The sequence below is a fragment of the Jatropha curcas genome, chromosome 7, assembly GCF_041381405.1.
Source record: "Jatropha curcas cultivar XTBG-Jc1 chromosome 7, XTBG_Jcur_1.0, whole genome shotgun sequence".
NCBI classification, from domain to species: domain Eukaryota; kingdom Viridiplantae; phylum Streptophyta; class Magnoliopsida; order Malpighiales; family Euphorbiaceae; genus Jatropha; species Jatropha curcas.
Genome location: NC_143157.1, coordinates 15,217,791 through 15,243,464, shown reverse-complemented (window position 1 = coordinate 15,243,464; position 25,674 = coordinate 15,217,791). Strand labels below are relative to the sequence as shown.

At 38.4% G+C, this 25,674-nt stretch overlaps 1 protein-coding gene across 1 annotated transcript; it reads left to right on the top strand.

Annotated features, from left to right (window-relative positions):
* The first annotated feature begins 294 nt into the window (after positions 1-294).
* Positions 295-24,357, top strand: LOC119370285 (retrovirus-related Pol polyprotein from transposon TNT 1-94). The gene is given in 5 exon segments (XM_089724423.1): positions 295-1,158; positions 1,160-1,975; positions 1,978-2,809; positions 2,921-3,032; positions 23,160-24,357. Coding segments are annotated over 5 exon segments (3,822 nt in total).
* Positions 24,358-25,674: the final 1,317 nt, after the last annotated feature.

Here is a 25,674-nt window from a genome sequence, read left to right as displayed (position 1 = left end):
CAAATGGTGGAGTTAGTGGCTTAAGTTAGTGGCTGTTTGTTAGCTCTTAGTTGCAGATTTTTCTTATTCAGTTTTTATCCACCTTATGAGTGGCATCTAAATAGGAAGTTTGTTATTTCAATTCTTGTATAAATTCTGCAGTATTCTTCAATGAAAAATATGCTGGAATTCTCTATCAATTTCATAAGATTCAATCTGTAAATTCTCTACTGTTGTTTGTTTTAACAGTGGTATCAGAGCCCTGTTTATCTTACGAGACCAAACTACAACGAAAGTTTTTTTTCAAAACTCCAAATGGCATCCAGCAGCCAATCTTTAAACCCTCCTATCATCTTAACTGGTCAAAATTATCACATTTGGTCAGTGAAGATGCAAGCTTTTTTGGAAGCCTTTGATCTCTGGGAATCTGTAACAGAAGATAAACCAATTCCTGCTCTACTAGCAAACCCCACCTTAGCACAAATCAAATCCAACAGTGAAGAAAAAGCAAAGAAATCTAGAGCCAAGTCGCTTATTCAAAATTCAGTAGCAGATTCTGTGTTCTACCGAATTATGGCTTGCAAAACTGCAAAGGAGGCTTGGGAGAGGTTGAAGGAAGAATATCAAGGCAGTGATAGAACATGTCAAATGTAAGTGTTGAACTTGAAAAGGGAATTTGAGTCACTGAACATGTTGGAGGATGAAACAATCAGTAAGTATGCTAATCGAATTTCTTTGATTGTTAATAACATAAGATTGCTTGGTGAAGATTTCTCAGATACAAGAATTATGGAGAAAGTTCTTGTGACTCTTCCAGAGAGGTTTGAATCCAAGATTTCTTCTCTTGAAGAGTCCAAAGACCTAAGTACGATTTCATTAAGTGAACTAATGAGTGCAATTCAAGCACAAGAGCAAAGAAGGAATATGAGGCAGGAGAGATTCACCGAAGGAGCTTTCTCTATGCAAAAGCAAAACTCTGGTAAGGGGAAACACCATCCCAACCAGAAAAATAAGGGCAAGCACGATGGTGGAAATAGTAGTGAAAGTTCAAAGAAATCATTTCCTTCTTGCAAACATTGCAAAAAAACAACACATCTTGAGAAATATTGCTGGTGGAGGCCTGATGCTGTATGTGGCAGTTGTAAGCAGGTTGGGCATGTATCCAAAGTCTGCAAATCCAAAAAAAAAAGGCTCAAAACCTTCTCAAGCTCAAATGGCAGACGAAAATAATGCACAGGAGGAGCAACTTTTTGCGGTTTCTTGCTTCTCAATGAATGACTTCTCTGATGCATGGCTTATCGACAGCGGTTGCACTCATCACTTGTGCAATGATGCAGAGATGTTCAGGACTCTTGATGATACCTACAAATCCAAAGTAAAGGTGGGAAATGAAGAATTCCTAGAAGTCAAAGGAAGAGGATCAGTGGCTGTGTTAACAAAATCAGGTATCAAAACCATTCCTGATGTTTTGCACATACTTGAAATTAGCCAAAATTTATTAAGTGTTGGGCAAATGCTTGAAAAAAATTATTCACTTCTTTTTAAGGATCACAAATGCATTATTTTTTATCCTTCTGGAGTTGAATTATTTGGTGTGAACATGAAAAATAGAAGTTTTGTGGTAAATTGGGAGAAAGCATCTGAGCAAGCTTACACAAGTGCTTCGCATTCAATTACAAACTTGTGGCATAAAAGGCTTGGATATTTCAATCAAAGAACAATTGCTGAAATGAGCAAGAAGGGTCTGGTGGAAGATATGCCTGAAATTTCCTATGATACTCAAGTTTGTGAGATCTGTCAGCAAGGGAAGCAATCGAAGCTACCATTTCAAACAAATCAAGCATGGAGAGCCAATCAGAAACTTCAACTCATCCACACTGATGTGTGTGGTCCGATGACAACCAAGTCCTTGAGTGGTAACAATTATTTTCTCCTATTTATTGATGACTGCACTAGGATGTGTTGGGTTTATTTCATTAAACTCAAAAGTGAAGTCTTTTTGATGTGTTTAAACAATTTAAAGCTTTAGTAGAGAATCAATGTAATCTTAAAATTAAAGCTTTAAGATCTGACAATGGTGGAGAATATACTTCTCGCTAGTTTGCTGAATTTTGTAAAAGTACAAGCATTGAACATCAATTGACTGTACCTTACACTACGCAACAAAATGGGGTGTCTGAAAGGAAGAATAGGACAATAATGGAGATGGCCTGGTGTCTTTTAATTGAGAAACAAATGCCAAACCAATTCTGGGTAGAGGCAGTCAATACTTTTGTCTATTTATTAAATAGACTTCCCACAAAAGCTTTGCAAGACAAGACTCCTTATGAAGCTTGGTATGATCACAAGCCAACAGTACACCATATCAGAATCTTTGGGTGTATATGTTATTATCAAGTGTCTGAATCAAAAAGAAGCAAGCTAGACAACAGGGTTGAAAAAGGCATTTTCATGGGCTATGGTTCATCATGTAAAGGGTACAAAATTTTCTGCTTGAAAACTGAAAAAATAACTTTGAGCAGAGATGTAAAGTTTGATGAGGCTGCTGTTTGGTGTTGGGAGAATCAAAAGGATACTCATGCTAATCTCTTTCCAGAAGAGCAACCTCAACTTGTAGCAGATGATTTGGTGGATGACTTACCGGTGAGAGGTACAAAGTCCTTAGAGGACGTTTATGAAAGGTGTAGCTTGGTAGTCAATGAACCAACAAGCTACGCTGAAGCACAAGAATTTCAAGCATGGAGGAGAGCTATGCAAGCTGAATTAGAAATGATCAACAAGAATGAGACATGGCAGCTAGTTGATAGGCAAGCAAATCGCAAGGTGATTGGTGTAAAGTGGGTCTTTAAGACCAAATTTAATTCTGATGGTTCAGTTTGTAAGCATAAAGCCAGATTGGTGGTGAAAGGATATGCACAACAATATGGTGTGGATTACCAAGAAACTTTTGCTCCAGTAGCAAGGTATGATACAATCAAACTCCTTCTTGCTTTTGCTGCTCACAATTCATGGCAAATTCACCAACTTGATGTCAAATCAGCATTTCTGAATGGGTTTTGTTGGCTCAAGGGTCAATTTTTAATCTCGGATTTTGATGATTAATACAAAATGAATAAATTTAAAATTATGATATTTGTGCTAATTTTATTTTTATGCAGAATTTCTTTGGAGAGAGAATCATACAAGGCAAATCCTACTTTGAGTATGAAGAGTTCGAAGACCTAGTAGCTAGGTATTTAGGAATACTTTGTAGGATAGAGAGAAATTCCATATATGAGCACAAAAATCTTTTTATCTCTCAAAAATATTTTTCGGAAAATTAGTTTTCTTCAAAATAATCTATTTTCGAAAATATTCCTTCAAATCGAAAAGATGTATTTTCCTAAAACTAAAGAGATTTCTTTCTTCTCTAATGTTTTTGGTAATAAAATCATTCACCTTTTCGGAAATATATTTTGCAAGATCTAGAGTATTTTAAAGTTATTCTCTTACCTTAAAAATGAAGGAAAATCTCTTTCGGTTTTTGTAAGTGCATCTTTCCGCAAATAATTTTTCTCCAAAAATAAATGCTGTCGAAAATCTTTTCTAAAGCAAAGTGAAAATCGGGTTTTATTCTCTTACCAAAAAGGATAAAATAATTTTTGGTAACAAAGATTTTCAGATCTTCTAAACAAAGAAAGAAGATATTCTGATCTCTTTCCAAAAAGCGACAGCTCCTTCGTTTCCTATATAAAGGAACGTTCACGCCTTAATCATTTGGTGAAGTAAGAGTATTTGTTTTAAGAGCACTCTCTCTCATTGAACGAATCCTTTTCTCTCAAAACTTACTCTACCCCCATTTTCTTTTTATCTCTACACTTAACGTTTTCAATATTTAAAGTGAAAAGAATTTTTACAATTTCTTTTTGAAAAACAATTCTGTGTTCTAATTGATCTTCTAATCTAATAAAATTGTTTTTCCTGTGCTTATATAGGCATTTCCTTCTGTCTATTTAGAATCTGTATTCTATAGTAGACAGGCTCTTTATTTGTTAAACTTTTGAGTGTAATAGCTTAGGTTAGAAGCTATTGAGATAGAGGTTATCAAGCGATCTTCTCCAAGTGTGGGATAGTAATGTCTTGAATCGAGTTTTCTGTACTCTACCAAAAACAGAAAGGGTTGAGGTTAACTAGAACCTTTGGAAAATCTAGTGGGACAAAAGGGTAGATCTAGGTTTTTGATCTATTGCCTTGTACTGTTGGTTTGTCGCTTACCCTTTAAAAGAGATAACTTAGTGGAGGATCTCAAGATGAGTCTTGGGGAGTGGATGTAGGCGAGTTAGTGTCGAACCACTATAACTCTCGGTGTTAATCTCTTTATTTCTGAAGTTTGGTTGTTACTGTCTCTTTTACACTCTTGTTTAATTTCTTAGAAACGCTGAAATTGTTAATAATTCAGATGTTCTCAAAACGGCAATAAGTTTCATCTATTCTAAACGTTAGAACTCTGGTATTCTAATATAGTGAATATACAATGTTCTAACTGTTGTTCTATTTCCAGTATAATTCACTGTTTGGGTTTCTATTTTGTTTTCTAAACTTTATGAGGATGTTCTAATCCTGATAACTCTCCATCATAAAGTTACTTTAACATTTGATTAAGACTCTGTGAAAAAGTTCTAATAACTATCTTTCACATAGTGTTATATGGTTTTGCAAACTTTATGAGGAAGTTCTAAGTTCGATAACTTTCCTTCATAAAGAAGCTCTGATATTGTACAAGTCAGTGTGAAGCTGTTCTAATCAATAGCTGCACTTTGCACAGACTTTCTATATCTGAAATTAGAACATTGTGAGGAGATTCTAATCCATATTCTACTCTCACAAAGTTCTGTGTGTTTTTCCGCTGCACTTAGTATTCTAATTATTGTTTAGAATTACTAAAATTTATTTCAGTTTTTAGAAAACCCAATTCACCCCCCCTCTTGGGTTGTGCCATACACATTCGGGACCCACAATCTGGTATCAGAGCCTTGGCTCTTGACTTACCTAAGCTTAACCGCTTAAGAGATAAGATCCCATGGCAACCCCACTTCCTCTTTCTACTTTAGAAGGTCAATCTGTTTCTAGACCTCCTTTGTTCAATGGCTCTAATTACTCTTACTGGAAAACTAGAATGGAGAATTTTATGAAATCAGTTGATATAAATTGTTGGAGAAATGTTATAACTGGTCCTCGCATTCCCATGAAAACTGTAGGAGATGAGCTAGTTAGAAAAACTGAAGAAGAATATACCGATGGTGACTGGAATGATATTGTTGTAAATGCAAAAGCTATTAATATTCTTCATTGTGCTTTAGATGCGACTGAGTACAACAAAGTATCTAGATGTAAATCTGCGACAGAGGTATGGGAAAAACTTAAAGTAACCTATGAGGGTACAGACAGGGTAAAAGAATCCAGAATAAATATCCTTTGGAGAGAATATGAAATGTTTAGTATGAAAGAAGGAGAAACTATTGCAGAACTAAACTCTAGATTTACTAATATAGTTAATCCTTTGAGAACTCTCGGAAAGGAAATTTCAGAAGATGAGCTTGTTAAGAAAATCCTTAGAATTTTACCTAGAAAATGGGATTCTATAGGAACTGTTATGAATTACAAAGAGACTCCCGTCACTTATGATTATCTTATAAGAGCTCTTGTTTCAGAAGAAATGAAATCTTCCTTGACAACGTAAGATGAGAAAAAGAAAGGACTGGCTTTGAGGGTAGATTCTAGTGAAGAAAGTTCTTCTAATCTTGATAGTGATGATTTAGCACTTGTTGCTAAAAGATTTAAAAAGTTCTATCGAAAGGGTGGAAGGCCACAGAAAAAGTTTAATAAAAAGAACTTTCCATCTAAAAATAGTAACTTGCCTAAGAAAGAACCTTCTGAAGTGGTTTGTTATGAATGCAACAAACCTGGACACATCAAGCCTAATTGTCCTAAACTGAAAAAGAAGTCAACGAAAGAGAAGCTGAAGCAGGCTTTCGTAGCTGCCTGGAGTGATTCAAATGATTCTAATCCTGAAAGCCACGATGATCAAGAAGAAATTGCTAATATCTGTCTGATGGCTACTATCGACTCTGAATCTAAAGAAATCAGCACTCTGGCTTCAACACAGAAAGCTGGAATCAACGAAACAAATGCAATGATCCATGAGAATGATGAAAGCACTGTAAGTATTTCTGAACCCGAATCAGAAAATGATCTTCTAAATACTTACAACAATCTTTGCAATGAGTTTGAAAAACTTGTTAGAAAGCATAAAGTTCTAAAGAAAGATTTCAGAAAATTAAAATCTGAAAGTAATCATCTGAAAGATGCTTTTTATCAAGAAGTTACATGCAAAGATCTTATTATAGAAATCAAAGATCTTAAAAGTTGTAATTATCGATTTTCTAAAAATCTGACACTTCTTGAAGAAAAATGCAAAAATCTGAATTCTGAAAATGAATCCTTGAAAACTGAGATTAGATTCTAAAATCTATTTCAGAATCATTTTCTAAAGAGAAAACAAGTTCTAATAGTGTGAATACTCAAATTTTGAGGCTTCTAATGTTGCTGGTGGCATGTGAAACTCTTTAAATGGAGGAAAGCACGCCTGCTACAGTGCCGTGCCAATTAATTTGACTTTGCTAAAAAGCCAGTTTTCCCGGCCGCGGCGGTGGCGGCCGCCCTTAAAGGCGGCGGTAGCCGCTACCGGCGACAGCGGCTGCAGTCGCCTGTGAATACCCATTTTTTTGAGGCTCAAAGAGCCTGTTTTCCCGGACTGCAAACAGTCCGGCCGGACCGAAGGCCATTTTGAAAGTTCACCGGAAGTATGCCAATATGGTACTTGAAACGTCCGAAAAATTGCGAGGATCGCAGAACTGGTCCCGAAATATTTTTTGGAGGTCCAGAACTCCCGAAAAAGCCTCCGGAATGGAAAATAGAGCACGGGCCAATCCACCCTCAAGGGCGGTCCAGCCCGCCCGCCCTCAGAGGGCGGTCACGCTCGCCCTCAGAGGGCGGTCCAGCCCGCCCCACTGGGGCAGGCACGCCCGCCCTCAGAGGGCGGTCCAGCCCGCCCCACTGGGGCGGGCACACCCGCCCTCCAGGGCGGGCAGAACCGCCCTCAGAGGGCGGGCAGAACCGCCCACAAAGGCGGGCACGCCCGCCCTCCAGGGCGAGCAGAACCGCCCTCAGGTCTCCTTTTTTCCTATAAAATCGGCCCTGGGGCCTCCATTTTGACTCACTCAGTCTGTGTTGACGGACGCTCCTTCTCCCTCCGCTCTTTGCGATTCTTTACTGCTTTCTTGCATTGTTTAATTTTAGTTTTATTTTATTGTTGTGATACTTGGTCACTTAAAAATTAAATTAAAATTAATTCCCTTAACGAGGAGCTTAACCTGGAGTTAAGAAGCGGTCGACGATTAAATCAGGTATATGAACTAAACTCTGCCTATTTAATTTTAGCAATTTCATACATTCTTCTCTTCTACTCCTAATAACTCTACAACTGCATAAATGCATTCACATCATAATTAGGCAAATAAACTGCCTCAATTAAATAAATTTAGGCTAAATGCCCGGTTAATTAATAATCGTGGTATTAAGCCTAAATCCGACAATATTGGCTTAAAATACCTAGTTAATTAATAGCTATGGTATAATTGCCTTTATTTCGAACAGTCCGGCATAAGTCCAATTAATCAATAATTGTGGCTAAAAAGCTTTAATTCAAACACGTTTTTATTGGCAATAAAATTGCCTACATTACAATCCAGTTAGTCAATTTTTGGCAAACACATTGCCCATAAAATAGATTAACTACTTTCAGCGATAAATCGCTTAAATCAATCTTTTGGCAAAATGCCTTAAATTAATCAACTTATTTTGGCTAAAAGCCTTAAATCAATCATTTTGGCGACAAACGCCCGAATAATCACTTTTGGCAAACAAATTGCCTAAATCTTTTGGCTAAACGCCTTCCAATACCAACTTTTGGCACAAATGCCTTAATCACATTGGCGACAAATCGCCTAACCAATTTTTGGCAATAAATTGCCTAAATCACATCAATTTTTGGCAGCAATTGCCTAAATCAATCTTTTTGGCTAAAAGCCACTAAAATCAACATTTTGGCATCAAATGCCTAAAACAATCAATTTTCAGGCAAAATGCCTAAACAAAATGCACAAAGCATACACACACTCATGCATGAAACATCCCCATTCAAAGCCCTTCAAAGAAGGCTATCGAACTACGTCGACTTTGATCTTCCATTCAAACGGAAGTACGTAGGCACGTTAGGGATTTAACCCCGAGCGGCAAGTCAAAATCACATAAACATTTTCATTGGTCCAATTACGTCATCTTCCTTGCAAAGCATTCATTCATAGGATTAGTTCATTAGCATGATATAGTCTCGGGATCCACCTCGGGTTCGTAGACCATGCCTTAACATTGGGTTAATTAATCTAATAATTAGGTTAATTAAAAATTGGAGTCACTTAGGGTTTTTTCCTAGTTTACCCTAAAATAATTAAACAAGGTGGCGACTCATAGATTCACGTGCATTTCTACCCTTAGTCACATGCATTCATATGCCATGATGTTTTGGGGAGGGGTTCACAGTTTGGCGACTCTGCTGGGGAGATTATGTAATAATTTTGTATAAAGCGGACTACAATTGCTGTGTAACTAACCTGCCCTTCGTTAGGGTATTATTTTACTATGTTTTGTTTTGCAGGGTACCTTGACATAAATCGAGTGTTCTTTCTTTAAGAATACTTGATGAGGGGAAATTTGAACTTAATTGACAAATTTAATTAAAACATTTAAATTTGTTGATTTACTTGCACGATTGAGAATCTTTTTCTCCATTGTATAAAAAATGAATTTCAAATGAATTTCTTCTCTCTCTGTTCAAACTTCTGAGTCTGGATAGCAAGTAGCGCTGATCGGCAGGTCTCTTTGATTATGTCGACGGATAGCCAAAGCGTCCTCCCTGTTACCGCAAACCACTCCTAATCGTTTTGGGGGTGGCCCATGGGCATGCGTACTGTTGGACCCACGCGAAACTCTTTGTTTCACATGTGGTTAGGTATATCCATGCTCAAGGTTCAAGGGTCCCTTTATAAGCCTATTCTCTATTTGTGTCATAGCCTATAGAACCTATCCTTTAGGACTGTATGCACCCAATGATACGAATCATATCATTAAACGAAGTATGACGTGATGTTGAGCGCATTCATGACATATCATCTCATTAAAAAAAACATTCCATTTCAAAAGCTGGAAAATCGCATTTTGGTCCCTAAGACCTGAAAAATTACATTTTGGTCTTTAGGCCCAAAAATTCTCAATTTAGCCCCTAAGGCCCAAAAATTCTCAATTTGGCCCCTAAGGCCCAAAAAAAATTCTCAATTTGGCCCCGAAGGCCCAAAAAATCTCGATTTGGCCATAGAGGCCCAAAAATTCCCAATTTGGGCCCGAAGGCCCAGAAATTCCCAATTTGGCCCCTAAGGCCCAAAAAGTCTCAATTTGGCCCCGAAGGCCCAAAAAATTCTCAATTTGGCCCCGAAGGCCTAAAAAATCTCAATTTGGCCCCGAAGGCCCAGAAATTCCCAATTTGGCCCCCAAGGCCCAAAAAATTCCCAATTTGGCCACAAAGGCCCAGAAGTTCACATTTTGGCCCTTGAGGCCCAAAAAATCTCAATTTGGCCCCGAAGGCCCAGAAATTCCCAATTTAGCCCCTAAGGCCCAAAAAATCTCAATTTGGCCCCTAAGGCCCAAAAAATTCTCAATTTGGCCCCAAAGGCCCAAAAAATCTCAATTTGGCCCCGAAGGCCCAGAAATTCCCAATTTGGCCCCCAAGGCCCAAAAAATTCCCAATTTGGCCACAAAGGCCCAGAAGTTCACATTTTGGCCCCTGAGGCCCAAAAAATCTCAATTTGGCCCCGAAGGCCCAAAAATTCTCAATTTGGCCCCTAAGGCCCAAAAAAAATTTCTCAATTTGGCCCCGAAGGCCCAAAAAATCTCGATTTGGCCATAGAGGCCCAAAAATTCCCAATTTGGGCCCGAAGGCCCAGAAATTCCCAATTTGGCCCCTAAGGCCCAAAAAGTCTCAATTTGGCCCCTAAGGCCCAAAAAATTCTCAATTTGGCCCCGAAAGCCCAAAAAATCTCAATTTGGCCCCGAAGGCCCAGAAATTCCCAATTTGGCCCCCAAGACCCAAAAAATTCCCAATTTGGCCACAAAGGCCCAGAAGTTCACATTTTGGCCCCTAAGGCCCAAAAAGTCTCAATTTGGCCCCTAAGGCCCAAAAAATTCTCAATTTGGCCCCGAAGGCCCAAAAAATCTCAATTTGGCCCCGAAGGCCCAGAAATTCCCAATTTGGCCCCCAAGGCCCAAAAAATTCCCAATTTGGCCACAAAGGCCCAGAAGTTCACATTTTGGCCCCTGAGGCCCAAAAATTCCCAATTTGGGCCCGAAGGCCCAGAAATTCCCAATTTGGCCCCTAAGGCCCAAAAAGTCTCAATTTGGCCCCGAAGGCCCAAAAAATTCTCAATTTGGCCCCGAAGGCCCAAAAAATCTCAATTTGGCCCCCAAGGCCTAAAAAATTCCCAATTTGGCCACAAAGGCCCAGAAGTTCACATTTTGGCCCCTGAGGCCCAAAAAATCTCAATTTGGCCCCGAAGGCCCAAAAATTCTCAATTTGGCCCCTAAGGCCCAAAAATTCTCAATTTGGCCCCTAAGGCCCAAAAAATTCTCAATTTGGCCCGAAGGCCCAAAAAATCTCAATTTGGCCCCGAAGGCCCAGAAATTCCCAATTTGGCCCCTAAGGCCCAAAAAATTCCCAACTTGGCCACAAAGGCCCAGAAGTTCACATTTTGGCCCCTGAGGCCCAAAAAATCTCAATTTGGCCCCGAAGGCCCAAAAATTCCCAATTTGGCCCCGAAGGCCAAAAAAATTCTCAGTTTGGCCCCGAAAGCCCAAAAATTCTTAATTTGGCCCCTAAGGCCCAAAAGTTCCCAATTTGGCCACAGAGGCCCAAAAATTCACAATTTGGCCCCTAAGGCCCAAAAAAAAAAAATTTCTTTGAGAACTTAGGGCCATTCGAAAAGTCGAGGTGTCCTAGCATACCAACACTACCCTACCTCACACTATCTCACATACCCTATGAAAACACCTTATATAGGATAGTCTAATCGTTTTGACTATGTCCTTTCACAGGTACCCCTCCAAAGACCACCTGTACCCGAAACACCAATTGAGCTCTCACCCACAAGTCCAACGACCCCGACTGCACCAATGGCATCACTGTCTGACATCCAAAACCTCATGAATCAACTGGAAGCCAGAATGGAGGCTAGAATGAATGAGGCATTAGCTGCCCAGAGAACTGCCCTAATAGCTGAACTAGGTAGTGGTAATGGAAATGGGGCTTCCGCTGGGGGAAGTGGACCTTCTACCTCCAATCAGGGCCCTGCTGCTGAACCAACAAACCCGGCCCTTAACTTGGATGACATGCCCTCCAGACCTGCTTCTGAGCTGGAAGCTCAGAAAATGAGAGAAAAATTGGAACTCTTAGAAAGGTCAATCACTGCCTTTAAAACACACAAGGAAGTGGTGGACATGGACTCCTTGTCCTTGTTCCCCGAAGCGAGACTGCCAACAAAATTCAAAATGCCCAACATGGATAAGTTTGATGGAACCACTTGTCCCAAAATGCATCTGAAAATGTATGTGGGTGCCCTCAACCCGTTTGGCCTGAACAGCGAGCTCCTTGCTCAATTGTTTCAGCAATCTTTGACTGGTGCTGCATTAAGATGGTTTGTTAGCCTAGATCGGTCTAAAATGAAGACCTTGGAGGATCTCTGCTACGCATTTAATTCACAATATCACTACAATATGGAGGTGGATGTTACTCGGAGAGAGCTGGAAACCACTAAACAAAAGAACAATGAGTCCTTCTCCTCGTTCCTTTCGAGGTGGAGAGCCAAAGCTGCTCAAATGATCAACCGACCCTCTGAACAGGAACAAGTTGACATAATAATCAAGAATTTACTGCCTGTCTACCAGTCACAACTTCAAACACAGTACTTGCCTATGTTCCAATCGCTCATTGTGACTGCAACTAAGGTGGAAGACTTAATCTAGTTGGGTCAACTCAAAGAAGACTCATACAAGAAGCAAAATCATGCTGGGTCCAGTGAGACAAATGAAATAGCCAGTATAATCCCCACGAATCCTTTACGTGTTGGGAATTTGGGAAACAATCAGCCAAGGAGGCAATATACTGATCTCGACATGCCAATCCTTTTGGTGTTCCGAGAAGCAGTGAAAGCAAATGTACTGAAGCCCTTAGAAGCAAGGCCATTACCAAACCCCCTGCCCCGGAATTTCAAAGCCGATGAATACTGTGAGTACCATTAAGGACATGGGCATAAGACCGAATTATGCTGGACTTTGAAAAACCGTCTACAAGACCTGGTTGACAATGGGTCCATCATCCCCAAGAGCAAGCTGAACATCAACCGATCCCTTGCCTAACCATGGGATTAATGCAAAAAAAAAATTGCTGAACAAGAATCATTCGATCTTTTCGAACTTTTCTTAGAAATGAATGAAGTTTGTGTCTGAGAAGGTTGAGATCAAGCCTCCAAAAGAACAAAGGAATTGTTCAAGACCAACAACAACATGTCTGATCGATTGAAGCATTGAGAAGAACAAAGTCACTACAGTCAATCCAATCCTATTCCATCACAGTCCACCTAGAGTCTATCTTTTAGGGTCTAGTTTTTTTCTTTTCATTTTCATTTCCATTCAAGTTTTCATTTGTAAATCTAAGTGTCTTTTGTACACAAGTTTTGTCTTATCAATAAAAAAGGGATCAGTTTACGTTCCAATCATGTTTCCCTATTCTTTCTTGTGAAAGCACAAAAAAAATCAAAAAAAATAATAAAAAATTAAAAAAAAAGGATGATAAAAAAAAGATAATAAAGATTGGCAAAGAAAAATGCATTCATTTGCTCTGCACCAACCAAAGCTGGGGGGCATCCTAAGAAGCACCATCAAAGGGGAAGTTTTGAAGGGTAATCATGGAAAGGATCCAGCAAAGGGTACGCAAGACTTCAAACAGTACCGAGGCAAAGCCGATTGAAGGGGTTAGGGCCAGAATGGTTTCTCCGAAAACCCAGGAATGGAAGATGCTCCGACAGAGAGGTGTCTGAATTTTGAGCTTAAAAGCGACAGAATAAAGAAGTTATGTTTGGAATTGGGTTGGGTCTGCACAAAGTCGCAATGCTATCCATACACTGCTCAAGTCATCTCAGAATCAAGTTGCCTCGAAATTCTTTATGGAGAGGCTGCTTCTAAGCAAGCAAAAGAAAAAACGGGTCAAAAGGAACCTCTGCACAAAAGAAAGAAATCAAGGACAAAGCTACAGGAAATCAAGTTGTCAAAAAACGGGTCAACTGTAAGCTCTCCGTTAAATTCAAGCCCATCAAGGGTAGATGACAAATCATTTCAGCCATAAGGACAAAGACCAAGCGGCTGCTCACATTTTGAAAAAGCAAGTTAAAAGAAGCAGTCATTTCCACAAATTGGATGACAACAAACACCTTGAAAATCAAGCGCCAAGCATGGTACAAGTACAAGTGTCCTTATAAACAAGGACCATTTCTCAAAACAAGGAAAAGGAAGAGTCTCCTCAAAATTCCTTATGGAGAGGAGAACCATTGAGGAAATAAGTTTCAAATTCAGGGGAAGATAAAGTTCAAGAAAAGGAATCAAATTAACCTCAAGAATTCAAACATGGCGAAGCCACAAACTCAAAGCATAAAAGCTTCTTCAACACTCAAGCCACTTAAGTTACCACTACAATGTGGGTATTCAAAACTCTTTGTGATGAATACAAGTCATATTTCAGTCAACCAGTGGTAAAACCACTACAACAACAAAGTCAGATTCGCCTAGGGTCATCACTATCATACGAGCTCGAGTCAATAAGTTGATTCAACATCAAGTCGGGAAGGAATCCCGTAAAGACATCAAGCCGGGAAGGAATCCCGCAAAGACATCAAGCCGGGAAGGAATCCTGCGAAGAAATCAAAACAGAAATGAATTCTGCATCAAATCGGGAAGGAATCCCGCAAAGACATCAAGCCGGGAAGGAATTCCGCAAAGACATCAAGTCGGGAAGGAATCCCGCAAAGACATCCAGTCGGGAAGGAATCCCGCAAAGACATCAAGCCGGGAAGGAATCCCGCGAAAAAATCAAATCAGAAATGAATTCTGTATTAATATCAAGTCGGGAAGGAATCCCGAAGAAATCAAATCGGAAATGAATTCCACAATCAACATTAACTCGGAATTGGCTTTTGCCCCAACAGCAAGTCGGAAATAAATTCCGCACCGAGACGGAAAGGAATTCCGCACTAACATCAAGTCGGAGATGAATTCTGCACCAGCCGAGGACGAAGTTCGCATCCCGGAAGGAACTACGAAAGACCTGATTCTTCCCATCCCCCGAAGAGTTCTTGGAGATACGTAGGCAGCCACAAAGGCGCGGTCACAAACATAAGTCTGCATCATAAAAAGCATTTTCTCTTTGCCAATAAAAAAATATATAATAAAAATAATAAAAAAAAGAGAAGAAAAGAAAAATAAAAGCTGGAGTTGAAAACCCGAAAGGGCGGCTTCAGGCAAGAATTGAGCCCGCTAGGCTGAAAACCCGAAAGGGCGGTCTAGGCAAAAGTTAGGGCAAAGAGCCTGCTAGAGTCGAAAACTCGAAAGGGCGGCTACTAGGCAAAAGTTAAGGCAAAAAAAAAAAAAAAAAAAAAAAAAGAGGGTGCTTTCAAAGGTCTCCTTGGGAGTATATAAATCATTTTTTCCAGGAATCACTGAGATCCTTCGAGTCAAAATTCACTACAAGAAAAATTTGAGTCTCTAAATCGAGTCTCTAAAATCAAGTCTCCATCACCAGTGGTCATTCCACAACGAGTCACAAAAATCGAGTCATTCTCAAAAGTTCGTTTTGAAAGCGTCACTCTTTGAGTCATTCCTCGAAAAAAAAGAGAGAGAGGAAAATGTCAATTCGATCCCCGGGATTTCCAAAACAACCCTAAAAAAAAAAATGTCAAACATAATCGTTGAGAGGTAATCCTTTAATACCTCATCTCCACTCGGACCATCGTTTCTTCGATCCTTTCAGACGAGCGATGTCATCCACATTGTCCATTTCCTCGAGTCATATATATAAGTGGCTTTGTTTCTCTTTGATTCCTCAATCGATTGGACAAGTACAACACCAATGTTTTGAAGTATTCCATGGTCAGCACCATTCTGGGGGCAAGAAGTGATAAGAACCTTCACCATTCTCCCATCACAGAAGTAATCACGGAATTTTTAGTCTTTCATTAAGAAGAAATTTTATGTCAGCTAATAAGGGCATCAACTCTCTCAAGCAGGGGGCAAAATCCTCCAAGTCGGATTCAGGGGCAAGTGTAAAAAAAAAAAAAAACATACACAACCCAGGGTGGAACCCAACCATCGTCAATCTCTTTTACACAAACCCAGGGTAGAACCCGGTTAATGGTTAACCTTTTTTTTTTACATAAAACCTAGGGTGAAACCCTAACCAATAACCAACCATTTTTCATCCAAAACCAAGCCATTTGATCATTTCGACTTTAGGTGGACCCTTGGTTCTCAAAGAAAAAAAACAAAATAAAACAAATCTCTTTTCAAGCCCTCATTAAGAGGCAAAATCTCTTTTCAAGCTCTCATTAAGAGGCAAAATCTCTTTTCAAGCCCTCTAAGAGGCAAAACATCTTTTCAAGCCCTCTAAGAGGCAAAACATCTTTTCAAGCCCTCACTAAAAGGCAAAACATCTTTCCAAGTCCTCTAAGAGGCAAAATCTCTCTTCAAGCCCTCATTAAGGAGAAAACCTCTTTTTCAAGTCCTCTAAGAGGCAAAATTTCTTTTTAAGTCCTCAAAGAGGCAAAAACATCTTTAAGTTGCAAACATAAATCCATGCATTTGATCATTTCATTGCATAAAAAGAAACCCACGGCTGGGTTTCCTCCTCTGCCCATCCTCAAAATTTGCTCCTTCAGACAGCCACTGGCTCTCATAAATCATTTTTATGATAGCCAGTGGGGGGCAACTGTGAATACTCAAATTTTGAGGCTTCTAATGTTGCTGGTGGCATGTGAAACTCTTTAAATGGAGGAAAGCATGCCTGCTACAGTGCCGTGCAATTAATTTGACTTTGCTAAAAAGCTAGTTTTCCCGGCCGCGGCAATGGCGGCCGCCCTTAAAGGCGGCGGTAGCCGCTATCGCCGGCGGCGGCAGCCGCCTGTGAATACCCATTTTTTTGAGGCTCAAAGAGCCTGTTTTCCCGGACTGCAAACAGTCCGGCCGGACCGAAGGCCATTTTGGAAGTTCGCCGGAAGTATGCCAATATGGTACTTAAAACGTCCGGAAAATTGCGAGGATCGCAGAACTGGTCCCAGAATATTTTTTGGAGGTCCAGAACTCCCGAAAAAGCCTCCGGAACAGAAAATAGAGCACGGGCCAGTCCACCCTCAAGGGCGGTCCAGCCCGCCCCACTGGGGCAGGCACGCCCGCCCTCAGAGGGCGGTCCAGCCTGCCCCACTGGGGCAGGCACGCCCGCCCTCAGAGGGTGGTCCAGCCCGCCCTCCAGGGCGGGCAGAACCGCCCTCAGAGGGCGGTCCAGTGGGGCGGGCACGCCCGCCCTCCAGGATGGGCAGAACCGCCCTCAGAGGGCGGTCCAGCCCGCCCACTGGGGCGGGTAGAACCGCCCACAAAGGCGGGCACACCCGCCCTCCAGGGCGGGCAGAACCGCCCTCAGGTCTCCTTTTTTCCTATAAAATCGGCCCTGGGGCCTCCATTTTGACTCACTCAGTCTGTGTTGACGGACGCTCCTTCTCCCTACGCTCTTTGCGATTCTTTACTGCTTTCTTGCATTGTTTAATTTTAGTTTTATTTTATTGTTGTGATACTTGGTCACTTAAAAATTAAATTAAAATTAATTCCCTTAACGAGGAGCTTAACCTGGAGTTAAGAAGCGGCCGACGATTAAATCAGGTACATGAACTAAACTCTGCCTATTTAATTTTAGCAATTTCATACATTCTTCTCTTCTACTCCTAATAACTCTACAACTGCATAAATGCATTCACATCATAATTAGGCAAATAAACTGCCTCAATTAAATAAATTTAGGCTAAATGCCCGGTTAATTAATAATCGTGGTATTAAGCCTAAATCCGACAATATTGGCTTAAAATACCTAGTTAATTAATAGCTATGGTATAATTGCCTTTATTTCGAACAGTCCGGCTTAAGTCCAATTAATCAATAATTGTGGCTAAAAAGCTTTAATTCAAACACGTTTTTATTGGCAATAAAATTGCCTACATTACAATCCAGTTAGTCAATTTTTGGCAAACACATTGCCCATAAAATAGATTAACTACTTTCAGCTACAAATCGCTTAAATCAATCTTTTGGCAAAATGCCTTAAATTAATCAACTTATTTTGGCTAAAAGCCTTAAATCAATCATTTTGGCGACAAACGCCCGAATAATCACTTTTGGCAAACAAATTGCCTAAATCTTTTGGCTAAACGCCTTCCAATACCAACTTTTGGCACAAATGCCTTAATCACATTGGCGACAAATCGCCTAACCAATTTTTGGCAATAAATTGCCTAAATCACATCAATTTTTGGCAGCAATTGCCTAAGTCAATCTTTTTGGCTAAAAGCCACTAAAATCAACATTTTGGCATCAAATGCCTAAAACAATCAATTTTCAGGCAAAATGCCTAAAAAAAATGCACAAAGCATACACACACTCATACATGAAGCATCCCCATTCAAAGCCCTTCAAAGAAGGCATATCGAACTACGTCGACTTTGATCTTCCATTCAAACGGAAGTACGTAGGCACGTTAGGGATTTAACCCCGAGCGGCAAGTCAAAATCACATAAACATTTTCATTGGTCCAATTACGTCATCTTCCTTGCAAAGCATTCATTATAGGATTAGTTCATCAGCATGACATAGTCTCGGGATCCACCTCGGGTTCGTAGACCATGCCTTAACATTGGGTTAATTAATCTAATAATTAGGTTAATTAAAAATTGGAGTCACTTAGGGTTTTTTCCTAGTTTACCCTAAAATAATTAAACAAGGTGGCGACTCATACATTCACGTGCATTTCTACCCTTAGTCACATGCATTCATATGCCATGATGTTTTGGGGAGGGGTTCACAAATAGCATTTCTAAACTGAATCGAGTTTCTAATAAGAAAAATGTTGTTTCTAATATTGTGACTTTAGAACATTAAAGTTTCAACAAGAAGAAAAATTATAGTGCACCTGTTACCACTAATCCTCCAGGACCCAATATGAGTTGGGTACCTAAATCTACTTGATATTTTCAGGTGTGCCTAAGGAGCAAGCTGAAAACAGAGATGTGGTACATGGACAGTGCTTGCTCTAGGCATATGACTGGTGACAAAAAGAGATTCACCAGATTAGAAAAGAAAAAGGGAGGTACGGTAAGCTTTGGAGACAAAGCAAAAGGTAAAATCGTTGGTATTGGTGTGGTAGGTTCTAATCCTTCAATAGAAGATGTATCCTTAGTAGAAGGATTACATTATAACTTGTTAAGTGTGAGTCAGATCTGTGATAAAAATAGAAGAGTGATCTTTGAACCTTCTCATTGTGAAGTTCAGAACATGCATGATAATACAACCTTATTCACTGGAAAAAGGTTTGGAAATATATACCTAGTAGATCTCTCTGATATGCATAACCAGGATATATGTTTAGTTTCTATTGATAATTCTAGTTGGTTATCGCATAGAAGACTTGGACATGCAAGCATGCACCTTATTTCTAAACTGTCTAAGAAAGATTTGGTTCGTGGTTTGCCAAAGTTGAAATTTGAAAAAGATCACATTTGTGATGCTTGTCAAATGGGCAAACAAACCAGAACTTCTTTTAAATCCAAGGGCATGGTTTCTACTTCTAGACCTTTAGAATTGCTACACCTTGATTTATTTGGTCCAATTACTCCTTCTAGTCTTGGAGGAAAATTCTATGCATTTGTTATTGTAGATGATTACTCAAGATTCACCTGGACACTCTTCCTTAGAAATAAGGATGAGTCATATGAATGTTTGTTCATCTGTGCAAGAAAATACAAAATGAGAAAGGATACAACATCACGACAATTAGAAGTGATGAGTTTGTGACTAAGGTTAGTGACTACAAAAAGGATGAGTTTGTGAGAAAAATTGTGAGGAAGTTGTCTACAGATAAACAGGGCTCGATAGAATGCTCTAACCTAACAGAGAGCATGAAATGGCTGTAAAAGATTATCGTTCATTATATCTATCCCAAGAGTGCCTCTTTGACATATGTGAATCAGGTAGAATTGTGTATAATGTGGCACATTGTTGACAGAAAACCCCTCAACCTATGTCACATTATTTTTGATAAGCTACATAATAATCCCAAGAAGCTACCTTACGGGATGATTCTTACACCAGTTTTTGAGTTTTTGAATGTTAAATTGGGTGAGCATGTTGGTAGTTTTGTTTCTAAGTTGGACAGCGGGTCCTTAAAGATGAAAGATGAAGAAGAAGAGAAAGTAAAGGAAGAAAAGAAGGAGAAAATGAAAGAAGAAAAGGAAAAAGAAGAAATTGAAAAACAAAAGAAAGTAAAAAGTGAAGCTGAAAAGAAGAAGGAAAAAGGAAAAGGGAAGTTGGAAGAAATAGTAAAAGAAGAGAGGAAATCAGAAGAGCAAGAGAAGTCAGCAGAAAACGCTGAAGAAGGAACACAAGAAGAGGTATTAGAAGAGGAAAGAAAAGAAGAAAAAGAAAGCACTGTAGAAAAAGAAGAAACAGAAAGAAAGAGCACTGTAGAGAAAGAAGAATCAGAAAGGGAAACAGGAGAGAAAGAAGAGCTAGAGAAATCAGAAAAAGGGAAGAAAGTGGAAGAAGGTAGTGACGCTGAGACTGAGAAGCTAGAGATTAGCGATGAAGAAAAGACAACTGAAGATAAAACATAACAAGAGTCTGAGTTGCAATCTACACAAAGAAGCAGGGAAATCATGCTGGGCAGAATAGAAAAGGAACTCATAGAGGAGCACAACAAGGAAATTGATGAGGGAATACAGCAGTGTCAAACTATTATTGAACAAAATCAATCACTCATCAAAACTTTGGAGAAAATGAAGGATGTGAACGCAAGAAAGCTAGCCACTCTCAGAGTGAAAGGGACAACCTACATCCCCTCCTCAGAAAAACCAAAGAATGTGAAGCATACTGCAGGAAAGCACAGGACTCATGGAAAGAAGCCTCCACTACACCCTTCTTCTAAAAGGCCAGAGAATCCTTCTGAGACTGCTCCAGCTCAGCCTTTGAGAAGTTCTAAGAGACTTAGAACTGTTCCTAAGCCTCTCTAATCTATTTTCTATATGTTGTGAACAATTTATTTTGTGTTTTTGCTTTATCTTCGTAGGATTATTTGTTTTTGAACTGTTTATTTTCTTTATTTGTGCTGTGATCTTATCTAACCCTTTTTATATGATGACAAAAAGGGGGAGAACAGGTATTTTGGTGATATTTTGAAAATTATTGGTACGTACTTGGCAACCAAAGTACTGATATATAGTGGTTATCTGTATGCTAATATTTTCTAATTTGTATGTTTACAGATTATCATTTTTCTATATGGTCTATGTTAGTGAGCTACATGATAAGCTATGTTTTTTTTAGAATTTAGATTCTTATTCTAACGACTGTTTTCAGATTGAATATAAGATCTTTTGTTTTCTAAAAACATCAGCTTTTACTCTTTTTCTCTGACCATATGTTCTGTTTATTAGAACTTAGAACATTTTGTCAATTTCTGCTAGTTCTAATATACATATGCTCTGATTGTTAGAACTTAGAATATCTTGCCTATTTTTGCTAGTTCTAAAATCAGTTTCTAAAAAGGCCTCCCTAGTTCTAATTTTTGTAAAACAGTTTTACTGCATCTATTCAGGGGGAGCAAAATACATGTTCTAATCTGCTCTTCTCTAAAAATCTTTTGGCATGATTAGAACTTATATGCATAAAATTCAGGGGGAGCACATGTTTTATGCTTGCTAAATTTATTGGTTTTGTCATCATCAAAAAGGGGGAGATTGTTGGCTCAAGGGTCAATTTTTAATCTCGGATTTTGATGATTAATACAAAACGAATAAATTTAAAATTATGTTATTTGTGCTAATTTTATTTTTATGCAGAATTTCTTTGGAGAGAGAATCATACAAGGCAAATCCTACTTTGAGTATGAAGAGTTCGAAGACCTAGTAGCTAGGTATTTAGGAATACTTTGTAGGATAGAGAGAAATTCTATATATGAGCACAAAAATCCTTTTATCTCTCAAAAATATTTTTCGGAAAATTAGTTTTCTTCAAAATAATCTATTTTCGAAAATATTCCTTCAAATCGAAAAGATGAATTTTCCTAAAACTAAAGAGATTTCTTCTCTAATGTTTTTGGTAATAAAATCATTCACCTTTTCGGAAATATATTTTTGCAAGATCTAGAGTATTTTAAAGTTATTTTCTTACCTTAAAAATGAAGGAAAATCTCTTTCGGTTTTGGTAAGTGCATCTTTCCGCAAATAATTTTTCTCCAAAAATAAATGCTGTCGAAAATCTTTTCTAAAGGAAAGTGAAAATCGGGTTTTATTCTCTTACCAAAAAGGATAAAATAATTTTTGGTAACAAAGATTTTCGGATCTTCTAAACTAGGAAAGAAGATATTCTGATCTCTTTCCAAAAAGCGACAGCTCCTTCGTTTCCTATATAAAGGAACGATCACGCCTTAATCATTTGGTGAAGTAAGAGTATTTGTTTTAAGAGCACTCTCTCTCATTGAATGAATCCTTTTCTCTCAAAACTTACTCTACCCCCGTTTTCTTTTCATCTCTACACTTAACGTTTTCAATATTTAAAGTGAAAAGAATTTTTACAATTTTTTTTTTGAAAAACAATTCTGTGTTCTAATTGATCTTCTAATCTAATAAAATTGTTTTTCCTGTGCTTATATAGGTGTTTCCTTCTGTCTATTTAGAATCTGTATTCTATAGTAGACAGGCTCTTTATTTGTTAAACTTTTGAGTGTAATAGCTTAGGTTAGAAGCTATTGAGATAGAGGTTATCAAGCGACCTTCTCCATGTGTGGGATAGTAATGTCTTGAATCGAGTTTTCTGTACTCTACCAAAAACAGAAAGGGTTGAGGTTAACTAGAACCTTTGGAAAATCTAGTGGGACAAAAGGGTAGATCTAGGTTTTTGATCTATTGCCTTGTACTGTTGGTTTGTCTCTTACCCTTTAAAAGAGATAACTTAGTGGAGGATCTCAAGATGAGTCTTGGGGAGTGGATGCAGGCGAGTTAGTGCCGAACCACTATAACTCTCGGTGTTAATCTCTTTATTTCTGAAGTTTGGTTGTTACTTTCTCTTTTACACTCTTATTTAATTTCTTAGAAACACTGAAATTGTTAATAATTCAGATGTTCTAAAACGGCACTAAGTTTCATCTATTATAAACGTTAGAACTCTGGTATTCTAATATAGTGAATATACAATGTTCTAACTGTTGTTCTATTTCCAGTATAATTCACTGTTTGGGTTTCTATTTTGTTTTCTAAACTTTATGAGGATGTTCTAATCCTGATAACTCTCCATCATAAAGTTACTTTAACATTTGATTAAGACTCTGTGAAGAAGTTCTAATAACTATCTTTCACATAGTGTTATATGGTTTTGCAAACTTTATGAGGAAGTTCTAAGTTCGATAACTTTCCTTCATAAAGAAGCTCTGATATTGTACAAGTCAGTGTGAAGCTGTTCTAATCAATAGCTGCACTTTGCACAGACTTTCTATATCTGAAATTAGAACATTGTGAGGAGATTCTAATCCATATTCTACTCTCACAAAGTTCTGTGTGTTTTTCCGCTGCACTTAGTATTCTAATTATTGTTTAGAATTACTAAAATTTATTTCAGTTTTTAGAAAACCCAATTCACCCCCCCTCTTGGGTTGTGCCATACACATTCGGTACCCACAGGTTTCTCAATGAAGAGATTTTTGTAGAGCAACCTGATGGTTTTTTAATTCCTGGTAAAGAGGATCAAGTTTATCTTTTAAAGAAAGCTTTGTGTGGCTTAAAACAAGCTCCAAGAGCTTGGTACGAAAGGATGGACAATTATCTTATGCAACTTGGCTTTAGCAGAAGTCAAAGTGAAGCTACCTTGTATGTAAGAAATACAGATGATGAGCTTTTAGTTGTTTCAATTTATGTTGATGACATGCTTGTGACAGGTAGCAAACTTGAACTTATTCAAAAGTTCAAGAATGAAATGGAGAAAGTCTTTGAGATGACTGATCTTGGAATCATGAAATACTTTCTTGGGATGGAGGTGCTGCAAACTAATGATGGTTTTTTTATAAGTCAGCAGAAATACATTTCTGATATTTTATACAGGTTTAAAATGCAAGATTGCAAACCTGTAAGCACTCCAATTTCTACTGGTTTAAAGCTAGGCAAGGATGAAAATACTGAAAAAGTAGATACAATCCTCTATAGAAGTTTAATTGGTAGTCTTCTGTACCTTACAGCTAGCAGACCTGACATTCTACTTGCTGTAAGTTTGCTCTCTAGGTTTATGCATTTACCTAGGGAAACCCACTTTACAGCTGCCAAAAGGGTGTTAAGGTATATAAAAGGAACCAGCACATTTGGGATGTTCTTTGCAGCAATTGCAGGGGAGAGTTTGAAGTTGGTTGGTTACTGCGACAGCGATTGGGGTGGCTGTATTGAAGATTCAAGAAGCACTTCTGGATACTTATTTTCACTGGGCACAAGTTTTTTCAGTTGGAGCTCAAAAAAACAAGAAACTACAGCTCAATCAACAGCAAAAGCAGAGTACATTGCTACTGCCTCTGCTGTAAACCAGGCTATTTGGCTAAGGAAGATGCTAAAAGATTTGCAGTGTGAGCAGACAGAAGCTACAAAGATCATGTGTGATAATATTTCAGCAGTTTCAATCTCCAAAAACCCAGTGTTTCATGGTCGAACTAAGCATATCAAAATTAAGTTTCATTTTATCAGAGAAGTTCAACAATCTAACGAAGTGCTACTTGTACATTGCTCATCTGAAAATCAGCTTGCAGACATTTTTACCAAGGTCATTCCTAAGGAGAGATTTGAAGACTTGAGACAAAGAATTGGTGTTTGTCACCGAAATGCCAAGGAGGAGTGTTAGATTTTTGGCATTTCAGTTCCAGCATACTGTCAATATTTTTCTATTATTTCTTTTTTTTACAGCATCAAATGGTGGAGTTAGTGGCTTAAGTTAGTGGCTGTTTGTTAGCTCTTAGTTGCAGATTTTTCTTATTTAGTTTTTATCCACCTTATGAGTGGCATCTAAATAGGAAGTTTGTTATTTCCATTCTTGTATAAATTTTGCAGTATTCTTCAATGAAAAATATGCTGGAATTCTCTATCAATTTCATAAGATTCAATCTATAAATTCTCTACTGTTGTTTGTTCTAACACTACTAAACACGATTTCTGATTTCTCCAGGTTAACCTTCTACCCCGATGCTTTCTCATAATCCTGCAAAATTTTTAAAAGCACACTCACCTCACTAGTATTAGCACGGCCAAAATGACACTATCGTCAGCAAAGAAAAAATGGGAGATAGTTGGTGCTCTCCTACAAATTTTCAAACCATGGAGTCAACCATTAACTTTTGCCTTGTGAATCAGACTTGAAAGAACCTCTGCATAAAACAAGAATAAGTAAGGTGTTAGTGGGTCTCCCTAGCAAAGATCTCTACTCAGATAAAAAATTTCCTGGGGTTCACCATTAATCAACAAAGAATATGAAACAGAAGTAACACAACTCATCAAAATCTGGACCCAACCAGGATTAAAACCCAATTTTAACATCACATCACATTAAAAAGACCACTCAACTCTATTATAGGCCTTACTCATGTCTAATTTGTAGGCAAAAAAGCCTTCCTCCTGTAATCCTACTTTTTATACGATGAAAAAGTTAAAAAGCCATGAGAGCATCATCCCTGATAAGTCATCCAGAGACAAAAGCTGATTGCGACTGACTTATAGTGGAAGAGAGAAAAACTTTAAGCCAATTTGCTATAATAAGCTGCCCAACATGTTAGATTGAATAGTACAATCCTCAAAATCAATTTCGATTCATAGTTTAATAAGTTAAATTGAAAATCATTTTGGCTCACCAAATAACAATTAACCAAAAAGAGGTTTTTTGATTGAAACAATCAATAACTCTCTTTTTGATATATTAAAATTTTCAGGGAAAAAAGTTTTTTAATTCTTGAGGATGGTCTAATTAATTACTTGGTCTTTCTATTTTCAAAAACTACTTTAAGAATCCTTAGAGGTTTTAATTCATAAAACAAAAACGTTCTTCCGTCCAAAAAGGTACCATTTTACCATTAAGTCAAAGAAAAAATAAAAATTAGAAGAGATTAGATAAAAATAAAGACAAATGTAGCCTTGCTCCTTCTCCAAATCATCAATTTCAAGCACCATC